At 49.8% G+C, this 19,748-nt stretch overlaps 8 protein-coding genes across 8 annotated transcripts; 5 read left to right on the top strand and 3 right to left on the bottom strand.

Moving 5' to 3' along the window:
- Positions 1 to 362: 362 nt before the first annotated feature.
- Positions 363 to 1,519, bottom strand: EJ05DRAFT_491089 (WD repeat protein; the record flags this gene model as incomplete). Its single annotated transcript, XM_033745951.1, has 2 exons — positions 363 to 1,385; positions 1,439 to 1,519. 2 exons carry the CDS (start codon positions 1,517 to 1,519, stop codon positions 363 to 365), a joined length of 1,104 nt encoding a protein of 367 aa, XP_033605237.1.
- Positions 1,520 to 1,970: 451 nt separating this feature from the next.
- On the top strand, positions 1,971 to 3,123 carry EJ05DRAFT_491088 (mitochondrial carrier; the record flags this gene model as incomplete). Its single annotated transcript, XM_033745950.1, has 5 exons — positions 1,971 to 1,987; positions 2,053 to 2,127; positions 2,178 to 2,307; positions 2,367 to 2,984; positions 3,031 to 3,123. The coding sequence occupies 5 exons, from the start codon at positions 1,971 to 1,973 to the stop codon at positions 3,121 to 3,123; spliced, it is 933 nt and encodes a 310-aa protein (XP_033605236.1).
- A 189-nt stretch (positions 3,124 to 3,312) lies between these two features.
- On the top strand, positions 3,313 to 4,050 carry EJ05DRAFT_15360 (uncharacterized protein). Its single transcript, XM_033739350.1, has one exon. It carries the CDS (start codon positions 3,527 to 3,529, stop codon positions 3,968 to 3,970), a length of 444 nt encoding a protein of 147 aa, XP_033605235.1. The 5' UTR covers positions 3,313 to 3,526; the 3' UTR covers positions 3,971 to 4,050.
- Positions 4,051 to 4,941: 891 nt separating this feature from the next.
- EJ05DRAFT_471744 (uncharacterized protein) lies at positions 4,942 to 6,641 on the top strand. Its single transcript, XM_033743025.1, has one exon. It carries the CDS (start codon positions 5,413 to 5,415, stop codon positions 6,394 to 6,396), a length of 984 nt encoding a protein of 327 aa, XP_033605234.1. The 5' UTR covers positions 4,942 to 5,412; the 3' UTR covers positions 6,397 to 6,641.
- A 610-nt stretch (positions 6,642 to 7,251) lies between these two features.
- Positions 7,252 to 8,257, bottom strand: EJ05DRAFT_15230 (uncharacterized protein). Its single transcript, XM_033739335.1, has one exon. The coding sequence runs from the start codon at positions 8,105 to 8,107 to the stop codon at positions 7,598 to 7,600; it is 510 nt and encodes a 169-aa protein (XP_033605233.1). The 5' UTR covers positions 8,108 to 8,257; the 3' UTR covers positions 7,252 to 7,597.
- On the top strand, positions 8,232 to 9,303 carry EJ05DRAFT_15062 (uncharacterized protein). The gene is made up of 2 exons (XM_033739314.1): positions 8,232 to 8,790; positions 8,905 to 9,303. Exons 1-2 carry the CDS (start codon positions 8,408 to 8,410, stop codon positions 9,059 to 9,061), a joined length of 540 nt encoding a protein of 179 aa, XP_033605232.1. The 5' UTR covers positions 8,232 to 8,407; the 3' UTR covers positions 9,062 to 9,303.
- A 3,826-nt stretch (positions 9,304 to 13,129) lies between these two features.
- Positions 13,130 to 14,381, top strand: EJ05DRAFT_481666 (G-protein alpha subunit; the record flags this gene model as incomplete). Its single annotated transcript, XM_033745098.1, has 4 exons — positions 13,130 to 13,247; positions 13,309 to 13,651; positions 13,731 to 14,287; positions 14,338 to 14,381. 4 exons carry the CDS (start codon positions 13,130 to 13,132, stop codon positions 14,379 to 14,381), a joined length of 1,062 nt encoding a protein of 353 aa, XP_033605231.1.
- A 2,390-nt stretch (positions 14,382 to 16,771) lies between these two features.
- EJ05DRAFT_481665 (Di-copper centre-containing protein) lies at positions 16,772 to 18,662 on the bottom strand (the record flags this gene model as incomplete). The annotated part of the gene is made up of 3 exons (XM_033745097.1): positions 16,772 to 18,169; positions 18,226 to 18,353; positions 18,401 to 18,662. The coding sequence occupies 3 exons, from the start codon at positions 18,660 to 18,662 to the stop codon at positions 16,772 to 16,774; spliced, it is 1,788 nt and encodes a 595-aa protein (XP_033605230.1).
- Between the last annotated feature and the right edge of the window lie 1,086 nt (positions 18,663 to 19,748).

Here is a 19,748-nt window from a genome sequence, read left to right as displayed (position 1 = left end):
TTGGTCCAGGATGCTCTGATTTATGCGCAAACTTGGCTGAATAACGCTCTTGGGTGGCTGGTGGACACAGTGGTTGCAAGTGAGTTCTCGACGGCTGCCGACGCAAGGGATCCTAAAGTATGGGAGCAGAATCGTATATCGTATTGTGACTTGACGGGAAAGACAATAGGTAATAAAGTAGCACATGCTGTGAAGTCGGGATGAGTTATGAACGAAGATGACTCCGCGTCATCTTTGAAAAACCGAAGAAATGTGAAGGTAAAGAAAATAATCATCTCATATCAGGGTATACGTAGCCATGATGAACCGAAACCTTTTATCTACTGCCCTGAACGCCTGATTTTTAAGGATTTCTTCACCCTTCAGTCCGCTGCATCAGGATCAGGCAACCATACGGTCAGATCCTTATCTGCGGTACATATCAGATTGAATCTGTGATTGTATGCCACCACAGATGCTCTTCCTTGACCAGGGCCAGGTATTTTGTCCAGGGGCATCAACATTTTGTCGGTGACACTTATTGTAGAGCTTATATCCCATATTTGCAGGCCTTCTTCTCCACTTCCTCCAAGCACGAATTTCCCATCTGGTGATAAGCAGACATCACCTTGACCGACCGGCCGTGAATCGTCACCCGATTCTCCTGGTGCCCGACGCCCACTCATTTTCCCCCGGCGAATGCAGAAATGTGTCAGGTTACCTTCGAACGCATCCAGAACGAAATGGCCAAGTCCGTTCGTCGCTACAAGTAGGCTCTTGCCATCATTTGAAAATTCAATCTTTGTCCAGCCCCGACCAATAGACTTCTCGGTGTACACCCTCTCGAATGGTTGGAGATCAAACGTAGCAAATGGGGCTTTGTCGTAATTGTTCTTGTCGTAGAGAAGGACCGATGATGTTGCAGGAGAGGCTATGGCAATGACCGTAGCAGATGGGTCATACGCGGCGAGGTATGCGCCGTGTAACTTCAGCATGCCTTGACAGTTGCTTGACTTCAAGTTCCACAATCGAACAGAGTTGTCTTTGCTACATGACAGAAACTCATCACTTGATGGCGATAGTGCAATACAAGTAACTGTATCCGTATGACCGCGGAAGTATCTGAGGTATGAGTTGTCATGTGTGGTCAGGTAACGGATGGCATGGTTGTCAACGTCCGATTTCTTGGAGTCAATGCGGCTGCTGGCATGGACGATGCTCTGAGAATGATGCGAGAACTTAGCCAAGTGGACTCCATACTTCTGGCATTTCAGCTCTTTCGCATGTTTCCCCTGAGACAAATTATAGAGTTGTAAAGTGTCGTCGTCTCGCGCCACGATGACGAGTTCGCCTGTGTCGTCGAAGTCTATGGATGTGATGTTGCATTTTGGTTCTGTCCTAAAGCGCTGCGAGCCTCTAGTTAGATGGCTCCCCTGGACACAGACAAGCTTGAACATACACGATGAGGTCTGAAGGTGGTTATCACATCTTGCACTTTCTGGGCTGGAGGAGCTCCGCTAGCTTGTGGTCCTGCCGCCATGAATGATGTGAGTGTCCAGATACCTCCGTCTAGAGGTATAACAGCTTCCAGTATATTAATGTGGCATCTCGAGGATCTTTAGTGTGTGTGATGAAGCTATTTTGGGGGCATGCTTCGGAGAAAGATGCAAACGGAGCAGGATTCATGATACACGCGTGCTCCCGCGCTTAGGCGAATTGGCGCGTAAGACTGGCGACGTCAGTAGCCGCGGCCTAGGGTCGAAAGTCTAAAGCCGAAGTCGGTCAGCGCAACACAAAAGTGTCTCGCCAAGCTATCATCCTACGATTCTGTCATCAATTGCACACTCAGCTCCCAGCGTCTCCGGAGCATTGTCAACATTCTGTACGAATCGCAAGAGTCACTGTAATCGCAGAGATATATTCGGAGCCATCAATTACTACTGAAAACACCGTTCTGGTTGTTCACGACTCCGTTGGCTTCGGGCCTCATCATGTCCACCACATTAGGGTGTGTTGTCCACATCCGCCTTAAAATAGGTGCGCGAAGGAGTATGCGTTTCTAATGACTCGTAGGGCATTCATCGCCGGTGGTGTTGCGGCTTGTGGTGCAGTCACGGTCACTCATGGATTCGAGACGGTCAAGATTCGGTCGGTGCAGCTTGTCCTCACGAGGTCGTAGTCGGCTGACGAAAGAGCAGTCTACAGTTACAGGGAGAACTCAAAGCCAAAGGGGAAGCTCCTCGGATGTATAAGGGTGTACTTCACGGCGTTGGAGTGATCACGAAGAATGAAGGCATAAAAGGGCTACTACGAGGGCTTTCATGTGCGGTACGAACACTAGGGGAACTACATTTCCTGCGCAAAGCTGACGTCGAATTCTCGCGAAGTATATCTATCAGATGACTCTGAACGGATGCCGTTTAGGCTTCTATGAACCCCTTCGCCAAAGCATAACGACCCTTATATTCCGCGATCCTACCGTACAGTCCTTTGGCGTAAACATCTTTTCTGGCGCTGCTTCAGGCATACTGGGCGCAATGGCTGGATCACCATTCTTCCTCGTGAAAACACGTCTCCAATCATATTCGCCTTTCCTTCCAGTCGGTACACAACATCAATACAAGAATGCATGGGATGGCATGACACAAATCTACAAAGGCGAAGGCGTGAAAGGTTTGTACCGAGGGGTGGGGCCTGCAATGATCCGTACTGGATTCGGCAGCTCTGTGCAGCTCCCGACCTACTTCTTCGCAAAGAGGCGCTTGGTAAAACATCTAGGCATGGAAGAAGGACCAGCTCTGCACCTAGCCAGCAGTACAGCCAGCGGTTTCGTCGTGTGCTGTGTCATGCATCCGCCCGACACTGTCATGTCCCGAATGTACAACCAGACGGGAAATCTTTATAACAGCGCATTCGACTGTCTAACACGCACGGTAAAGACTGAGGGAGTGTTTTCGTTGTACAAGGGGTTCACGGCGCATCTGGCTCGGATATTGCCGCATACGGTCGGTCTTAAATTGCGCAGACAGAAGTCCAAGCTAACGCGTTTAGATTCTCACGCTGAGTCTTGCAGAACAGACCAACAAATGGATGCGCAAGGTCGAAGATCGAATATTGAGCAAGGATGTCGAAGAGAAATTATAGCGCACGAAAAGGTCGAATCTCTTCCTTTGTACATGCTCCGAGTCACGCCGATACTTCGAATTTTGTAGAGCTTGTCGATCTAAACGGACAAGCATGCCATTTGGGGGGATACAAACATAGACATACTACGTCAAACGCCGATTTGGATGAAGCGCAGAGGGTTGGAATCTCTTGCGAAGGCTTATAGATTTGATATTGCGTAGAGGCATTGCTGCGATGACACAATGCGCGATGACAATGTAGCTGCATGCTCGCTCAAGCTCTGTGCAGCGATTAGTACAGTGCTCCTTTAACTATAGATAGCCTTACCTGGCAAGGGGTTGATATGGTCCATGCATTGACTACGCTTAACTTACCTCGGTGTCGAAAGCAGATCTGCTCAAGTTTGGCCGCATATGTCTAGATGAGATTGAGCATAATATCATTTGACCCCGTGTGTTGCCTTTGCAGATTGAGGCGGTCCGTTGACAATCGAGCAAAGATCGCTCGAAGTAAGGTAGCGCCAAGTCCTCACCACTCGATCCCTGGGACTGCTCGACAACATTCGTCACATTGTAACGCAGAGCGACATACTCGACGGAAAGACTGTAGAGTTGATATATATGTATATGTTGCTAGGCGCAGCGGGAAGCGCGCGGTATGTATTAAAAGTTCATTAAATTGTGCATGCGTGGGGACCGTGTGGTGCGTGTATGTAGGTACCCCTTCCCCGCAAAGACCTGGTGCCGAGAATCGTTCGCTTGAAGGACAGATCGCATCCATGATCCTGCATGTATACGCCGCAATACCACCCCCAGTCCCGTCCAGCTCTACATCCGCTTTGGCCAGGGCGGCTGCTGTGTGTTGAATCGGCGTTCTCATCAGCAAGCTGACTGGTCAGCCCTTTGCCTTGCTGGCGTGTCCTCAGCTCAGCAACTCCAGAAATGGGCAGCGTTGGATGGAAAATTTCTCCGGATGAGACGTCAAACGTCAGAGCAGAGTGCCTGTATTCAAGCTGCGCCTCGGCCGAGCAAGACCTTCTGCCTCACGTAAAGAAGATATTGAATTCCGCCGGGCGCGATCTGCAATAACGCTGACGCTGTTGCTAGAGGGGCATTCTGGTATTAATAACAAGCAACGTGACGACATGGGAGACAGCCACTCGTGTGGGCTCTGTGACAGTCTTTGGAGACTGCTCAGTCCTTAATGCTACAACGAAACGTGCCGGCATGATCGAGCTGGTCTCGCCCTGCTGATCTCAGTCAGGGTTGGTTTCAACATCCCCTCAAGACAGCTGTGCCGTAGAACCATGACTGCACCTACACAAGGGACTTGTATTGTGAAAGGACTGATGACAGGAGGGCATGCGGTCATGCCCCATCTACGGCACAGTCTTACTTACTAAACAAAAATGCAAACGTTGGTTCGCAACACCAGTGAGGTCGTACATATTCACTTGCTGTGCTCAGCTCAAGGGTCGATGGCTGGGATTCATTGCTCAGTGCATTTGCAGCACTTGGCCTTGTTCTGCAATTGGAACTACGATCCATGTCAGTGGCCGAAGTTTGGCAGGGCATGCTTAGTGCTTGTAAGCCTACAAGTTCTGAAGGCGATAAATAATAGTGGTGAAAGAACTGACTCTATCTTTGCTGACGCTGCTGCAGTCAGCCTTGCAAGGACTTGCCAAGCGGCAAATGGCCATGAAGGAAGAAGATCTGGCATGTAATTGGTCTTCTGGAAGCAAAACTTTCCGTGCCAAAGAGGCGCCTGACGAGCTTAGAATTGTCTAGGTCATAGGAGGCTCTGCCGCTCTGAACGCAGTGGGCGCCCTACGACCAACTGGGCGTTCCTTGGGCTTGCATTCGTACGAATCCATGGTCGCTATGCTCGTCACCTGCGCTTGGGCATGGTTTCTCCGCACACTTCCATACAGTTGGGACGCCCCCCAGTTTCTCTCCGCTCCTTTTATACATTCATTCCCTGCTTGATTACTGTCCTCTTATTAGATGAGATGTCGCTCTCTATACCTTTACTTTTTTCTGCCTTTCGGCGTAATATGCAAGTTCCTCCTCCCTAACCCCACATCCCAACGTCTCTACATTACACATTTGCTACATCATTGATATGTAAATTCTTCTCACGCCGGCCACTGTCTATTCTATACACTCCTCTCGTCGATTCATACTCCGGAGCCGGAACTAAACCTGGCTTATGAAAGAATATATGACCGAAGGCGGCACACGACCATTTCGAAGTGTGGAGAAGGATGTCAATAACTATCATAAGGAGTGACCTGAAACGCCAAACAACATGGCCGTTACTTCTGAGCGCTCCATGACACCTAATATTGCTCCTCCGAGCACCATGTCTGTGTTCTCCTTCACAGCCCCCGGCCCTCAACCGAAGCTTCATTTTCCACCTCCAAATCACACGACAATACCTCGTAAACGTTGTCGAGCCGTAGCCGATGTCGATGGCGAGCATTCGTCCGGTTCAGGCAAAAAGAAACGACGTCTCCGACGCTTCCTCGTTACATCCCGTCTATCACTCCCGTTCTCCTATCCCGCAACGAATATCGTCGACCGTGGGCCCTCCAAGATCGCCGTCTGGGCCAAGCAGAAATCTACAGGTCGTGAACTCCTCCGCAAGGCAGCTATCCTCAATCGTATACGCCAACGTCAGATATCACCACCCATCTTACCAGCCCAATCCCAGGAGGTACTTCGTCAGACATTCTTGTATGGTGCTCCGGATACTTCGACTCATCCTATTGTTCAGAGGAGCGGGCTCTCACCGGTGCTGTCGCCTAACTTTGTATCGCAACCAGCTGTTGTTCGCGGGCCCAGTATACAAAGAGAAGATGCAAATGACCCAAACATCTCTGCCTTGCGTCAGAAGAGTCCTTCGCCCCAGGTACCCAGGAGAGATTATACCCCACTGCCACCGTCCCCGCTTGGGCTTTCGAACTATGATGCACTAGACCTGGAGGAAGACTATGGTGATGATGACGACGACGGAGGATGCACGTGGTCATTTGGGGACACAGATGAACCATCACAGGAGAATCACGATACTGTTAATCGTGTAAGCGAGTCTGTACTGGTTGACCACGATTCCGTTGAAGCGTTTGCAAGTCCAGAGACGACCGCGTTGATGGAGCAGACGACATCGGTAGACCTCCTGAGACACCAGACCACACAGCAACATGCAAGTGCAGAGCAACAAGCAGACATTTCAAGTGAGAAGGAACGGCAAAAAAGTTTCGCATTCGTCAGGTTCGATTACTACAACTAAGGATCCGGCTTCGGGGTGTTTGCGCAATTTCTAAGTTATTGGGCGGCGTACAATGTGCACATCCTATGTCCTACATGTCTCAAAAATGCCTTCCTGACAGTATTTCAGCGGCATTCAGAATCGGCGTAGGTAAGAGTTTCTACAAGACAGGCGGCGCAGGCGGACACTGAAGTTTTCCTCATCTGTATCTATACTACCTGTAGCTACTACACAGTCACCCGACTCATAATAATGCCACTTTGGGGTGCCTCCCTATTTGTGCCGTCTCGGCCATACTCAAATATACCCTCCCCATACTCAAATATACCCACAAGCCTAACCTCGTCGGCATCCGCCGGCCTCCAGGATTCCCCTACCAAAAGCTCCCATCATCACTACCACCAACCATCGCCCACGAGCCCGATCACAATCACAATCACATCTAGTCATCAATCAACAATATACTGCTGCTGCTGACGCTGCTGCCTCTTCTCGTAACTCGTCCGAGAAGGCATTTGCCGCCAGGGATACCGCAGACAATCACGTCCAACAACTCAAGTGCCTAGTTATCATGCCTGACCCCCCTTAATAAACGGTATATCCGATTCACTTCCCCCCGGCCTTCCAACCACAGCGCCTCGATCGCTTTCCTTCAATCCAGCATTTACGTATCGCACCATTGCAGCGGTAGAGCCATAAATATGTATATGTATAGATATATGCATACGACCGACTCCTGACCGACAGACAGACCGAGCAGCCGAACACGAAGCAACCGATAGGTAGCACGGATAGCTTGTCTTTTGTGTGTGTGTGTGTCCAGTAATTATTACTACATTACTTACGTACCTGCCTAGCTCTGACTACTATGTATATCAAATTACAACTCCATGTGTCCAGGTGAACGTACCTAGTACCTGGCACCTATCTATTAATACTATGTACCTACCTACATAGGTAGGTGGTTTGGTATAGTGGATTTGGTTAGGTGGGTTCTGTGAGTTAGGGTAGCGCGACTACTGCCTGTTCATTAGCCAGGTAAGTAAGGATGCGCGTGAGGTGTGCCACAATGGATGCGGCGGACCACCAGGGGGCACGTGGAACGCCCCTCTTGGGCCGCACACCCGTGAGCGTGGTAAGTTGTAACGAGTGTGGTGTTCGATGGCCAGAACTGCTTCGGATGTGTGCTTCAGTTGCAACCTCGGACGAGGACGAGATCGGATTAACATCGGATGTCTGGGACTCTTTGATTGAAGGGTGATTGCGCGTTGTGTGTCAGTGTGTCAGTGTAAGGGGGTTTAATTTTGGTGACTTTGCGTGCTGCGAGGGGCACGTCATCTATCCCGCTGGGAGCGGAACTCGAGGTACGTGCTGAGGCTTCTTTGGCAGATTTACAGTTTCCTGTTCTGAGAGAGGAGGGGGATATGGAAATGGAGGTGGTGTGGTATGTTGATCCACGAGGAGATGATAAAGAGCTTGGTGGTGGTTGAGATGGTGGGTTGTTGGTGCATTTGAAGTGCTGAGGACGTAATTCGAGGTCAACGTTGTGATCTGATGCGGATTTGGCTTCTTGAATGATCTTGCGATTCGATATTGGAAGTGCTCTGCTCTGACGGGTCTTGCTGGATGGGCATGAGACTGTCCTTGTTGTCTCGAATGTAGTGTTGTCGGAGCCCATTGCGTTCTCATGGCTGTTTCCATCTTTTCTGTACTCCGTCCTGGAAAGTTTCATTTGACTTGCGCGATATACGACATCTTCAATATTACAGCTAACAAGATGTAGATTTCAGACACGCGAAACATACGCAAACCATCTCCTTCATCCTGCTGAGAGTCCAAAGACTCCACCTCGGCGGTCGCCGCCGACCAGATCACCTATAAACGAGCCCTTCGCAATTCGCGTTGAACGTCTCGAATTCTCTCTCGAGATCGCATCTTTCTTTCCCATCTCATCCCAAAGCCGCCATCTAGACCCAGCGACATCAACAAGTCCCATCGCATCACCCATCTGCTCATCCCCAGAACCAAAATCATGACAACCCCAACCCTTCCACCAATATCTCACCTCGCCCTCCTCCCAACACCTACCCAAACCACCGTCCTCTCCCTCCTCTTCGAGCCCTCCCAGGCCCTCCACACCCTCCTCACCCCACTCCCGCAATCACCACCTTTCGAATCCTACCCAGCCCTCATATCAAGCATCCGCACCACCCTGCTTGCCCTCGCCACCCGCGCCCTCACGTCCCCACCTCACCTTCACACCCTCGAGCAAATTCTCGGCAGCCACCCCCGCCTCGGCGAAAAGGGCGTTCAGGGTCAGAGCAAGGGCGAGCAAGGCAGTCTGACGGGCGATCAGGCTGAGTTGCAGCGTCTAAATGCGCGGTATGAGGATGCGTTTCCGGGGTTGCGATATGTGTGAGTGCCTTTTTTTGGTCTGCTTGCTTGTTTATTCGCCTGCTGCCAAACCTGGGGTTAGGAGTAGAGAAGGAGGGAGAGAAAGAGAAAGGTTTGCTAACTATGAGCACACAGGGTCTTCGTTGCCGGGCGTCCGCTACCGGATATTCTGGCAGATATGCGTGCTCGAATTGCGCGTGGCGATATAGTCAAGGAACGCGAGGAGGCGATTGAGGCCATGTGCGCAATTGCGCTAGATCGCGCGTCCAAGGCTGCGATCAGCCCTGTTTGACTTAATTTTGCAGCGTGCTTGCTATCTGGGAATAGCTAGTCGCGGTCACCCATAAATAGGATAGCCAACCACGGTGAACTGAAAAGTTGGAAAGCAAAAGTTCAATGTGATGTCGACGACGAATTCGGATACAATAACACTGTGAAGCACCAAGGCGATCTCCAGGTCCGAGGCAGGGGCGAGAAGCAGCGAAGAACTTTTTGTGACTTGTGAGACGGATGGATGGATGCTATGCACGTTCTAATTTTACGTATCTTCAGCTATAGGACGTGGCGAAAAGTCATGGTGCATTGCATTGCATGACTGTTTATAACAAGTGCTACAGAGCCGGCAGTCAGCAGCGAGAACATCATACCTTCACATAACGCGTAGATTAGCAGGCTGAAACAAAACAGGTCTCTATTGCACCTCAAACCATTTCGTGGAAAGTGGAGCACGTGATGCGTAGCGAAGACGAAGAAAGATATATCGATATCTGGTGAGTTACAGCAGTCTGTCTGGATGTAAATCTGGAGAAAAATTATGACTACCTACCTGGATATATTCCCTGAACAGTAAATCTACCGCAAAACTTGACGACAAAGCCGATAGACTGGAGCACAGTGTACAGTCGAGAGTCGGGATGTGTCGGATCATACGTAGAGGACATGGATAGGTGGAAGACTTCGCTAAGCATGCATTCAACATGCCGTCTCCTCTCACACTGACGCAGAACCATTTTTGGTGATCCGAAGTCTTGTTCACGTGTTTGACGTCTAGTCAAGTGCCAATGACTTCCATCTTTCGGTCTCTGTGAGTACAGCGTTGGACGTTTAGTCTGCTCGACATCAGCTATTGATAGGCGGTATTACAGATGCATTGCATCTGTCCGTCAGTCCCGCCCGTCCGTGAAGATCAGACGGGTACCGCGGCGGGGCCGAAAAAAAAGAACATTTTCATCTTCGATTCAGCGCTGATTGCTTGTGCAAAATGCCAAAAGGACTACACGCGACCGAAACTTCTGGATGTCTAATTGTTCGTAAACTGAACTAATTCTTATCTTTGATCATTTTGAGAACGATTCAAACAATGCGGTACGGTCCCATGGGCGTGAATCGCATGTGCCGTAGAACATACCGGTATCCCAAACGCGGTCTTTGTCTCGTAGATCATGTATAGCGAAGTATGTCGAGCGCAAATGCTGCAGCCTCTTTGATATTCCAACAAGACCTGTGTAGATCGCTCGACGTAGGTGACATGTCGAACGACGCAATGTGGTATTTGTCAATGAGTGCGTGTTATGTGGAGGCCAGTTTGGCCCCCGATGTGTCAGTTTGTGGACGTGTCCAACATGCTGAAGATCGTTATTCTGTATGAGAGGTACATATGCACGAGACTCAGGTCACATACATGATGTGAGCTCTTGCCGAGTAAGAGGTCAGCTGAAGTACGAGTTTCCTATCGACAAGGGCACTATACATGATATGTAACAGAACTCCAACGCAAGATGTGCATTCATGCAAGCTGCAAGGCCAGTCCTTTGACAAACGGGATCAACCGAATGTGACGCGGCTCGTGGAGAAACGTGTGTAGAAGTCGTAGGGCAAACAGCGATTGGGTGCTACCGGCAAACTAAGGAATAAGCTGTAGCTTGTTTGCAGCCTGAGTCGGGGAAATTGGCTGGCTTGAGAGCAGTGCCAGGTACAGTCGTTCATACTTTGACTACGATGAAGCCTTTCAGTATAGGCGAGTCATGGAGGATGGTACGTACCCCATAGTATAGGATCGGTTTATGGAGCAACGATCGGACGGGACATTCTAGCCCAAAGAAGAGTGGGAAAAAGTGGATGCAATCGACGGAAACGATCGCGTTCCGAGAAAATGAATCATGGTTTGTCTTTTATTCGTCTCCATCACGTCAAGCTTCGTGCAGCTTGGGAGTGCCACGCTCCAGGGGTATTCTCCTATTGGAAACTGCTCCCTATACTGCCAACTCCGATTGAGGGCGGTCTCACAATGCAGATGCCTTCAACCACAACATAATTAGTTGTTTGGTCATGGAGACTGGTAGTATGACATTGCCACACAATGCAAAGGATGTGAGAAGTACACATAAGCTGGACGTCTCAACGACCGAGCTAAACAGCGATCGAAGTCGAGACAAAAGGCTGCTCATTGGGGCCACTTCTAGTCAGATTCTAGAAGGGCGGGAGATGAAAAAGAGGCACTGACTTGTGCCGAAGAACGTAAACGCCGGGTCATCCGAACACTGCACGAAACTTGGGTAGGACCAAGCTATAATTAGGCTCTTGCTACCGTCTTAGTATCATATAACGTTCTGAGAGTGGTGAACTAGCGGTGACGAAACGAGTATATTGCCGGGATAGATGTTGGAATAAATGGTTTGCAATGTATATGAGGCCGCGGAATGGGAGTTAGGATGCGCGACGCCGTGCTGATCGGAGGGTTTCGCTAAGGGGAGCCAGCAAATGAGAAGGCTCGTCCTCTTCGACTCCGTCTATTATTAATTTATGATCCCGGCCGATGGCCTGGCGCTGAGTATCTTCAGCCCCAGGCATCGTCTTGAGCCCTCGATTGTTACGGCCTTATCATCCTGATCTTTGGCAGGTGAATGAGATGAAGGATTCTGGTGCTTGGTGTGAGATCAGCAAAGGATGGAAGGGTGTTGTGTTATGCAATGTAGCGTGTGAGGGCATCATATCTCATAATTGCACTATGCCGAACGGGTGGCAAAGGCTCGAGCAAAGCGTGTTGAGAGCAAGTGGGTGTAGTTGGTGTGTTGAGTGTTGAATCGATGAAAGAGTTTGTCGGTTCAGTGGTAGTAGAGTTCAGCCTGCTCTCTCCACCAAGAGAGCCCAGTCCATTCTCTCTCCCAAAGAGTGGTCAGATTGATAGGGAGCATGCAATCACCATGTGCTCCTCCAGCGTTACCCAATGCGGCCAGTGTCCAAACCAATCCGAAAAACAAGCAAGCGAGAACAGAGAGGAAATAAGTAGTGTAATAGTAACTAATGAGATGGATAAGGAGACTGTAACCTGGACCAGCACACAGCACCTGCACCTGGCCAGCCCGAGACACACACGGACACGCCAAGCAACAAGCCAGTGTTCCAGCTTCGAGGCTTCAAGTGGTCGTCGCATCTCGCTTTCGCGAATCGCGCCAGGCCCCAGCACCCACCCAGCCTCCTCCTCTGCCTCCCCCTAAAAAACGTAGGTTCGCTGAACTACCTAGGCTCTTATTAGTGCACTCCCTAGCCCAGGACCCACCCCTCAGCTAGCTCTTTAGGCAGTTTAGTACCCGACAGCTAGTAGGCACAGGCCCTTACCAATCCAATCCCATCGCCAACCAAGACGTCCCTTCACACTACTACTCGCCCTACTCGCCCTACTCGCTCTACTTGCTCCTTGAACAACTCCAAGCCCGTTCGTCTTCTTCGCTCTACTCCCTCCGAACATCATCAACTCTTCTTCATTCTCTTGCGCATCAGAGCCTGGCGAGTTACATCACAGAGAGCCTCAATCATCTCTGTCTCGTTCAAGCAGCACATTCGCCCTCAAAGATACCCTTTGTGCTGTCTGGTACGCCGTCGCTTACACGTCCGCTGGCAACTTCGCACCAGCCTGTCCACTCAGTCCTACCGTACTATTACACCAACTGCAGCTTCATCACCGTCTCTTCCCATCACCAAACTCACCGCCAGCCAGTTTTATTACTGCTTGCTCTTTGCGATTAGGCGTCTGTCAAATTTGCTTCATGTAAGTCCCTGCAGCTATCATCGCGACCCTGTTCCCTTGCTTCATCCCCTGAACGCCTGCGGTCAAGGCACTCAGTATCTGCCAGACCACTTCGCATTTATCCCCAATTGTAACCGGTCCTACTCAATGATTTGTGCAATTACTTGTGCATATATATCGCTCGGCTGCAGCGCTGATCAGAATATCGGACAAAGTCCTTGCTAACGCTATCGCTTTGCAGCAGTCCGTTCACTTGCCGGTCCTTCACGGCTCCACTCATCTCTATACTGCCACCTTCCTCATCATACGAAAGAATCAACAAACACAATCACAATGGGTTGTGGCATGAGCACAGAAGAGAAGGAGGGGAAGGCCCGCAATGAGGAGATTGAAAATCAGCTCAAGCGCGATAAGATGATGCAACGAAATGAGATTAAGATGCTTCTTCTCGGTGCGTACTGCCATTCGCGCTACTACCGAATGCTTCGGAGCTCTTACTGATGGAACGATAGGTGCTGGTGAATCTGGAAAGTCTACCATCTTGAAACAGATGAAGCTTATCCACGAAGGCGGCTACTCAAGGGATGAGCGAGAGTCTTTCAAGGAGATCATCTTCAGCAACACAGTGGCATCTATCAGGGTGATTCTCGAGGCTATGGAGTCACTAGAGCTACCCCTAGACGACCAGCGCGCCGAGTACCACGTCCAGACTATCTTCATGCAGCCAGGTCAGATTGAAGGTGAAAGCCTTCCGCCAGAGGTCGGTAACGCCATTAGCGTTCTCTGGAAAGACGCTGGCGTTCAATCGTGTTTCAGTCGGTCACGAGAGTACCAACTCAATGATTCCGCCAAATAGTGAGTTATTCTCTTGCACATCCCCACAGATAGACCAATTTTCAATCGCCCGGATGCGCATTTCTGACCCAAATCTCAGCTACTTTGATTCCATTGAGCGTATTGCGGCTCCCGATTACATCCCCAACGATCAGGATGTTCTCCGGTCGCGTGTCAAGACGACCGGTATCACTGAGACTACCTTTATCATCGGTGACTTGACATACCGCATGTTCGATGTTGGTGGTCAGCGATCTGAGCGAAAGAAGTGGATCCACTGCTTCGAGAATGTCACAACCATTCTTTTCCTCGTCGCCATTTCCGAATACGACCAGCTTCTCTTCGAGGATGAAACTGTCAACCGTATGCAAGAAGCTCTCACATTATTCGACTCCATCTGCAATTCAAGATGGTTCGTCAAGACTTCCATCATTCTCTTTCTCAATAAGATCGATCGATTCAAAGAGAAGCTACCGGTCAGTCCAATGAAGAACTACTTCCCCGATTACGAAGGTGGTGCCGATTATGCCGCGGCTTGCGACTATATCCTGAACCGCTTTGTCTCCCTTAATCAACATGAGACCAAGCAAATATACACGCACTTTACATGTGCTACCGACACCATGCAGATTCGCTTCGTTATGGCTGCTGTCAACGGTACGTCATTACCCTCCTGTCCCAAATGAAACACGACTGATGATTCATAGATATCATAATCCAAGAGAACCTTAGAATGTGCGGTTTAATATGATACAAGCCAAGCGACGATAAACGCGCCACGTTGGAAAAGTAATAAACTACGAAGACAATACAGCGGTTGTAATTTCTCATATCCTCACATTTCCTGGGACCATCCTAGGGGCTTTCGACTTGCAGCAATAACGACGAACCTACCCATTCTCATATGCCATCATCGAGATCATCTGCGTACGCGCATTCGGCGGGTTTCTTATACTCATATACTGGCGTTCTGTCGAAAATCTGAATCTTTCTTATCTCTCCCTGTTACCTCCTTATCCCGCAACGACACGGAAACGCAACGCAAGGCAAACGATATATGGAGGGCATTTGACTGGGAACAGGGAATCTTCACAATCAGCTTGCCTCGTTTCTCAGGTATCCTTGCCCTTCTCTTAGACCGCCACTGTACTGTCTTGTGATAGAGAGTGGTCAGGGCTGAATTTTCGATCTACTAATATGCGATCTGTATACTTGAGCGAAGTGAGACGGTGAGATTGACTGTTGTGCTAGCTAGCCTGTGGAAACGGAGTGAAGCGTCCCCTTTCATTCTGGGGACGTCGGGATGTCCTGTCTGATACCAAATGAATAGTCGTTTAATTCTCTATCTTCTGTAACACCCGTGTTTTACCGTGTACGCCGAATGAAATATGTGAGGCAAATTGAGCAGGATAGATCCTCCTCTCAGCAATCAAGCTAGGCCACACCTGTTTCAGCATTTCGCACTTCTCCGCCCCACAGACACAATGTTTGAGGAGATGAAACATGCACAGCATGCTGTCATTCTAGCTCACTACCTATCGCCAGGCCGTCCATGGGTCGGTCCGTCACAGTCATTGCACGAACGACAAAATACCGAAAGTCTCCATATCGCGCTCTTGCCATCCCCACAATATCAATCCCATCCATCCACTACAACAACCACGAAGGATCTCCGAAACAAGCCCACGGACCAGCATCAATCCCGATCCAACAATCCCAATCCATTCATCAATCACAAGTTACAAATCCCAAACAGACCACGAAGGCTCTGCCGAAACAAACCATCCGCCTTTCTTTATCCGACTGGACATCAAACCGTAGTGGTTCTCTTTTTTTCACGTGCTAGCGATCGATCCTTCCGAGATCCTTTCTTCATCTACTTCTTCTTCTTCTTCTTTCCTTCCTTCCTTCCTTCCTTCTCACTCACTCCACCAATGAACAACACGTACAACTGTTTCGAGACTGACATGGAATAGGCCTCCACGTGCCCTCCACGTGCGACCTAGATCCACCCCCTTGAGGCGCTTTGCTCCGGCTTAGATATGTGGGGGTGGAAGGGGGTGGTTTTGTGGAACGGCTTGTTCATGCTCGAGATGGATGCTGGCGTTGGGGCGTTGGGTAAATGGGGTTAATGGGGACTAAGGGTGGGATGTAGATGGATGGACGGGTTGGAATTTGAGCATAGCACGGGGAAGCGACTATGCTTGCTTGCTTGCTTTCTTTCTTGCTCGGAGACACCCTCTCCCTTGTCGCGCATATCATGTCATGTCATGCGCGATTGTGCATGAATGAATACACAGAAGAAAGTACGCAGATGATATCGTGCGAGGTCATTGATTCTGAGTGTGTAGCCATATGGGTAGGTAAGAAATAGTGAGTAGTATCTATCTGAGTCTTAGCATACGGGTTTGGTGAGAGCGTGGCGTTGGGAAGGGTTTAATTGTGTGCAAGTTGTGATGCTACTGCGCTATGTGGATGGAGGTTGAGGGAGAAATATCGGGTTTGATTACGGTGAAAATAGTCGTGTGGTGAGATAGAGATGGAAAATGGAGGTGTGCAAGCCCTTTCAATTAGGTGTTACTGCTGCTGGTAGTCTGAATCTGAAGAGCTGTCAAAAACTATGTCATTTCGCTGTGCACAGGTCAAGCAGGGACTCAAGTGAACAAGACAAGCCCAAGACAGAAATAAATTCAACACTGTGACACAATCACGCAATCAAGTACTCATCTTCCGTCCCCCTCTGACATCCAAATTCTTGAAACTTTTGACTGACTATATAATTTAACAAAATATCTACACTTTCAGTCAGCAGCACTAATGGTGTAAAGTCATAAACGCGCAGATTCTTAATTGTGATCAAAGACAAATTCCATACAACTTATGGTTCCTACAAGCCAGCGGTTCAATACCACTGGATTGTAGATTTTGATTTTTTGTTGAATTTTCGACGACCTCGATTTTAGCGGTGAATCAGGCAGCAGTGTTGTTTCTGTTTGGTTTTTGAAGAATGGGAGTGCGTAGGCATGTCGCTACAGTTATATTTGCCTGTGGGAAGTCTACTACGGACTGTATACTACGAGATCGAATCAAGGACAATGTCTCTCGTCACGCACTTCTTAAAATCATAGCTCTAGCTGTCCTTCAGAGTTTGACACCACCCGGCCTTCCAGTAGTGATTTCCCCATGCTCACTCCAGTCCCCAAACTTCGGGAACCCATCCCCACCCTCACTCACCTCCGTACTCCTCACGCTAATCCTCAGCCCGCTCACACTGCCAACATCCAACTCGACACCCTCCTGCTCCACTCGCCAGCTCAAGTTATCTTTCAGATAAGCCAAAACACTGTCCTGATCCAACGCACTCAGCTGCCCTCTATCGAACCTCTCCTTTAGCGCCTGTGTCAACTCCACACTGTTCCGCACCACGTCTCCCTGCGCACCCCGTGCGTTCCCCAGGAAAACCGTACTGCCAACGTATGAGCTATCGGTCGGCCAGCGGAGCGGCGGAGAGGAGGCTGTGCCAGGCCCGAGGAATATGTCGATGGAATAGATACCACCCATGGCGTCATCCTGGGCGAGCGTGAGCGGGGCATCGACGACGGCGAGATATGCGCGCGGAGCAGCACGCGAGTTTGGTGATGCCACAGATGTGGCCATTGGGCGGTACAGGGCGTTGATGCGGGCTTTGAGCGTTTCGTTGGACGGGTTATCGGCGAGCTCCGGGTAGGTGTAGTGATTAACGGTTGTCGGGCGAATTGAGTTCGAGGTCCAGAATTCGCCGGAGGAAGTGCTATGGAAGGGCCAGAGTGCTATGAGATGCGTTAGGAAGACGGGAGATTGGGGGGATAGGATGGGAAAGGGGCGCCTACGTGTTCCGGCATTGTATACTTGGCCGCGCCTTGCCATAAACGAGGGAATGCTTTGTTCGTAGGGGGTGACGTAGGTGTCTGGATATAACTTCATGAAGATGTGCATGATGCGGTCTACGTTTGCGTGATGGACCCAGAATAACGGGTCGAATGCTGCGACAGGAACGGCGCCCATGTGTCCCCCGTTGAATGTGCTGTGGATATTGTTGTGGATACCTTCTAGACTGCCGTACAAGCTCTGTTCGCTACCGGTGTTACTGAACTGGTTGAAGCTTTGATACTGTGTGAGAATCTGATAGAGCGTCGTGCGGATGTTGGTGTTCTCCCCGCTGAGCCGTGATTCGATGGCCGCGATGTCGTCAGCCTCCGTTGGAGAAGTGCGCCATGTGACATTGCGATCACTCCATGGAGAGCTGAAGACATTGGGAGGGAGCGGATGGAAGCTGTAGCGAAGAAGCGGGTTGGGTATATCGGTGGTTGTGCCGTTTGGAAACGTTACGCTAGCGGTGGCATCTGTCATGACGTCTGGCAGAACGTCGTGGTTCGACGACTCGAGGCCCCAGTCCCAGTATGGCAAACGCAGCTTTGCGGCCTCTTGGACATATCTATCACGTTTGGCACCCGCTGGGAATTCAGCTGCGATCTCGCGTGCCCGAAGACTCAGGACTTGCTGTTACCCCTGACTGTGAGTTTTGATCACGATGAATATCGACAACAACAGCCTACCTCGAACAGTGCAAGATAGGGTTTGTGCCAAGTACCAAACAAATTAGACCCATGGAGGCAGTATCCAGCGTTCGTCACGCCTGTGGATTGCACGCCATCCCATGCAACATTCGGCTGGCCATGAATACCTCAAGCTTTGTCAGTAAGTACAGGGGAGTAGACACATGGCACATACCAGCAATTTGATAATATGAACTTCGCGCATTCTGATCCATAGCCTGGAATCTTGCCCACGCAAGGAGGAAGAGGTTCCATGCTTCAGGCTGAGATTTGAGATCGCGTATCTCTATGCGAGGCTGCGTGCCACCCACCGTTGCTCCTGTAACGGCGAGGAAATTTTGCTGTCGTCGGGCATTGGATACCGGATTGGGAGAGCCTAATACAACACTGGTAATAAATGCTACGACAGCAAAGATCCCAAGCGAGCTTGAAACCATCCTTGAAGAAACGAACTAAAGCTTGAGGTTGAGTATCGTAGATTGAGAAAAGTGTCTCCGCGAATGCGATTCAGCTATATAGGCATTAGAGTTGAGCAGCTGATTTCATATAAGTGTTATAGAAAATTAGCCTCGCATCCCAATGTAAGCTCCAAGTAATAGGCAAGGATTCCATCGCATGATGTGCTTGTCGTGTATATTATCGTATGATACTGAACCCAGCCTCAACGCGGTTCTGGAACGACAGGGGCTATTCGTAACACAACGGTTCTATGGACTGAAGCCACCCTGAAGATCTGCAAAGACGCAGCCAAGTTCTCGTATATGTCATCTTTCAATAGTCACGATATCGGCATCTGCGATACGACTATTATCCTTCCACGTTGCAGCTGTCAGCAATTCGCATGTGAGCAGCAGTGCGACAAGACCGGTGAAATATTTATAGCTTGGCGGTTGGTCCAGAAAGCTGGAAAAAGGATGTCGTGACGGGCTTCCAGTGCTCCACGAGGCTATTTATGCCATCGGCTCCGAAAGCATGGTATACATGATGGTTCATTGCATCGATTGGATCAGCGAATCACATGTGTTGCGTTGGTTTGCAAGCCCGATCTTCAGTACTACTGAATCCCAAGTGATGCTATAGGGAGAATTTATCATGCAGAACGTAGACGAATTGAAAACTGCGGTTTAATAATAGTAGCAGCCCATATGAGCTTCCCATAGAGGACTGCCTAGCGAACGCTGCTATCTTCCTCTGGTAGTCAGGACCCGATCTCGTGATAAGATTTTTCTGCTGAGGCTACATCGTGGATGCATGAATGTTATAACGGCTCTTGGCCCCAAGAATGGGCATGAACAGACACGCGTTCACCTTACCACTTGCTGCAACATGAAGGATCACACACGGACGAAGCTGGGACCCTCGGGAGAAACGTGCAGGTCCCCTCGTTGGTACGACGAGACTGATCAAGGTCAAATTCATGTATTATGGCAGATAGAAGGTAATACAACCAAACAACACGTGTCTGCAGTAGGATCGAAAACCCGAAGAAGCTTCTTCATGTAAGGATTGATGCTCTAGACAAC

This window comes from Pseudovirgaria hyperparasitica (assembly GCF_010093815.1).
Source record: "Pseudovirgaria hyperparasitica strain CBS 121739 unplaced genomic scaffold EJ05scaffold_1, whole genome shotgun sequence".
NCBI lineage: Eukaryota > Fungi > Ascomycota > Dothideomycetes > Acrospermales > Acrospermaceae > Pseudovirgaria > Pseudovirgaria hyperparasitica.
Note: the sequence above shows the minus strand (reverse complement) of the source record. Positions and strands in the feature narration are given on the sequence as shown.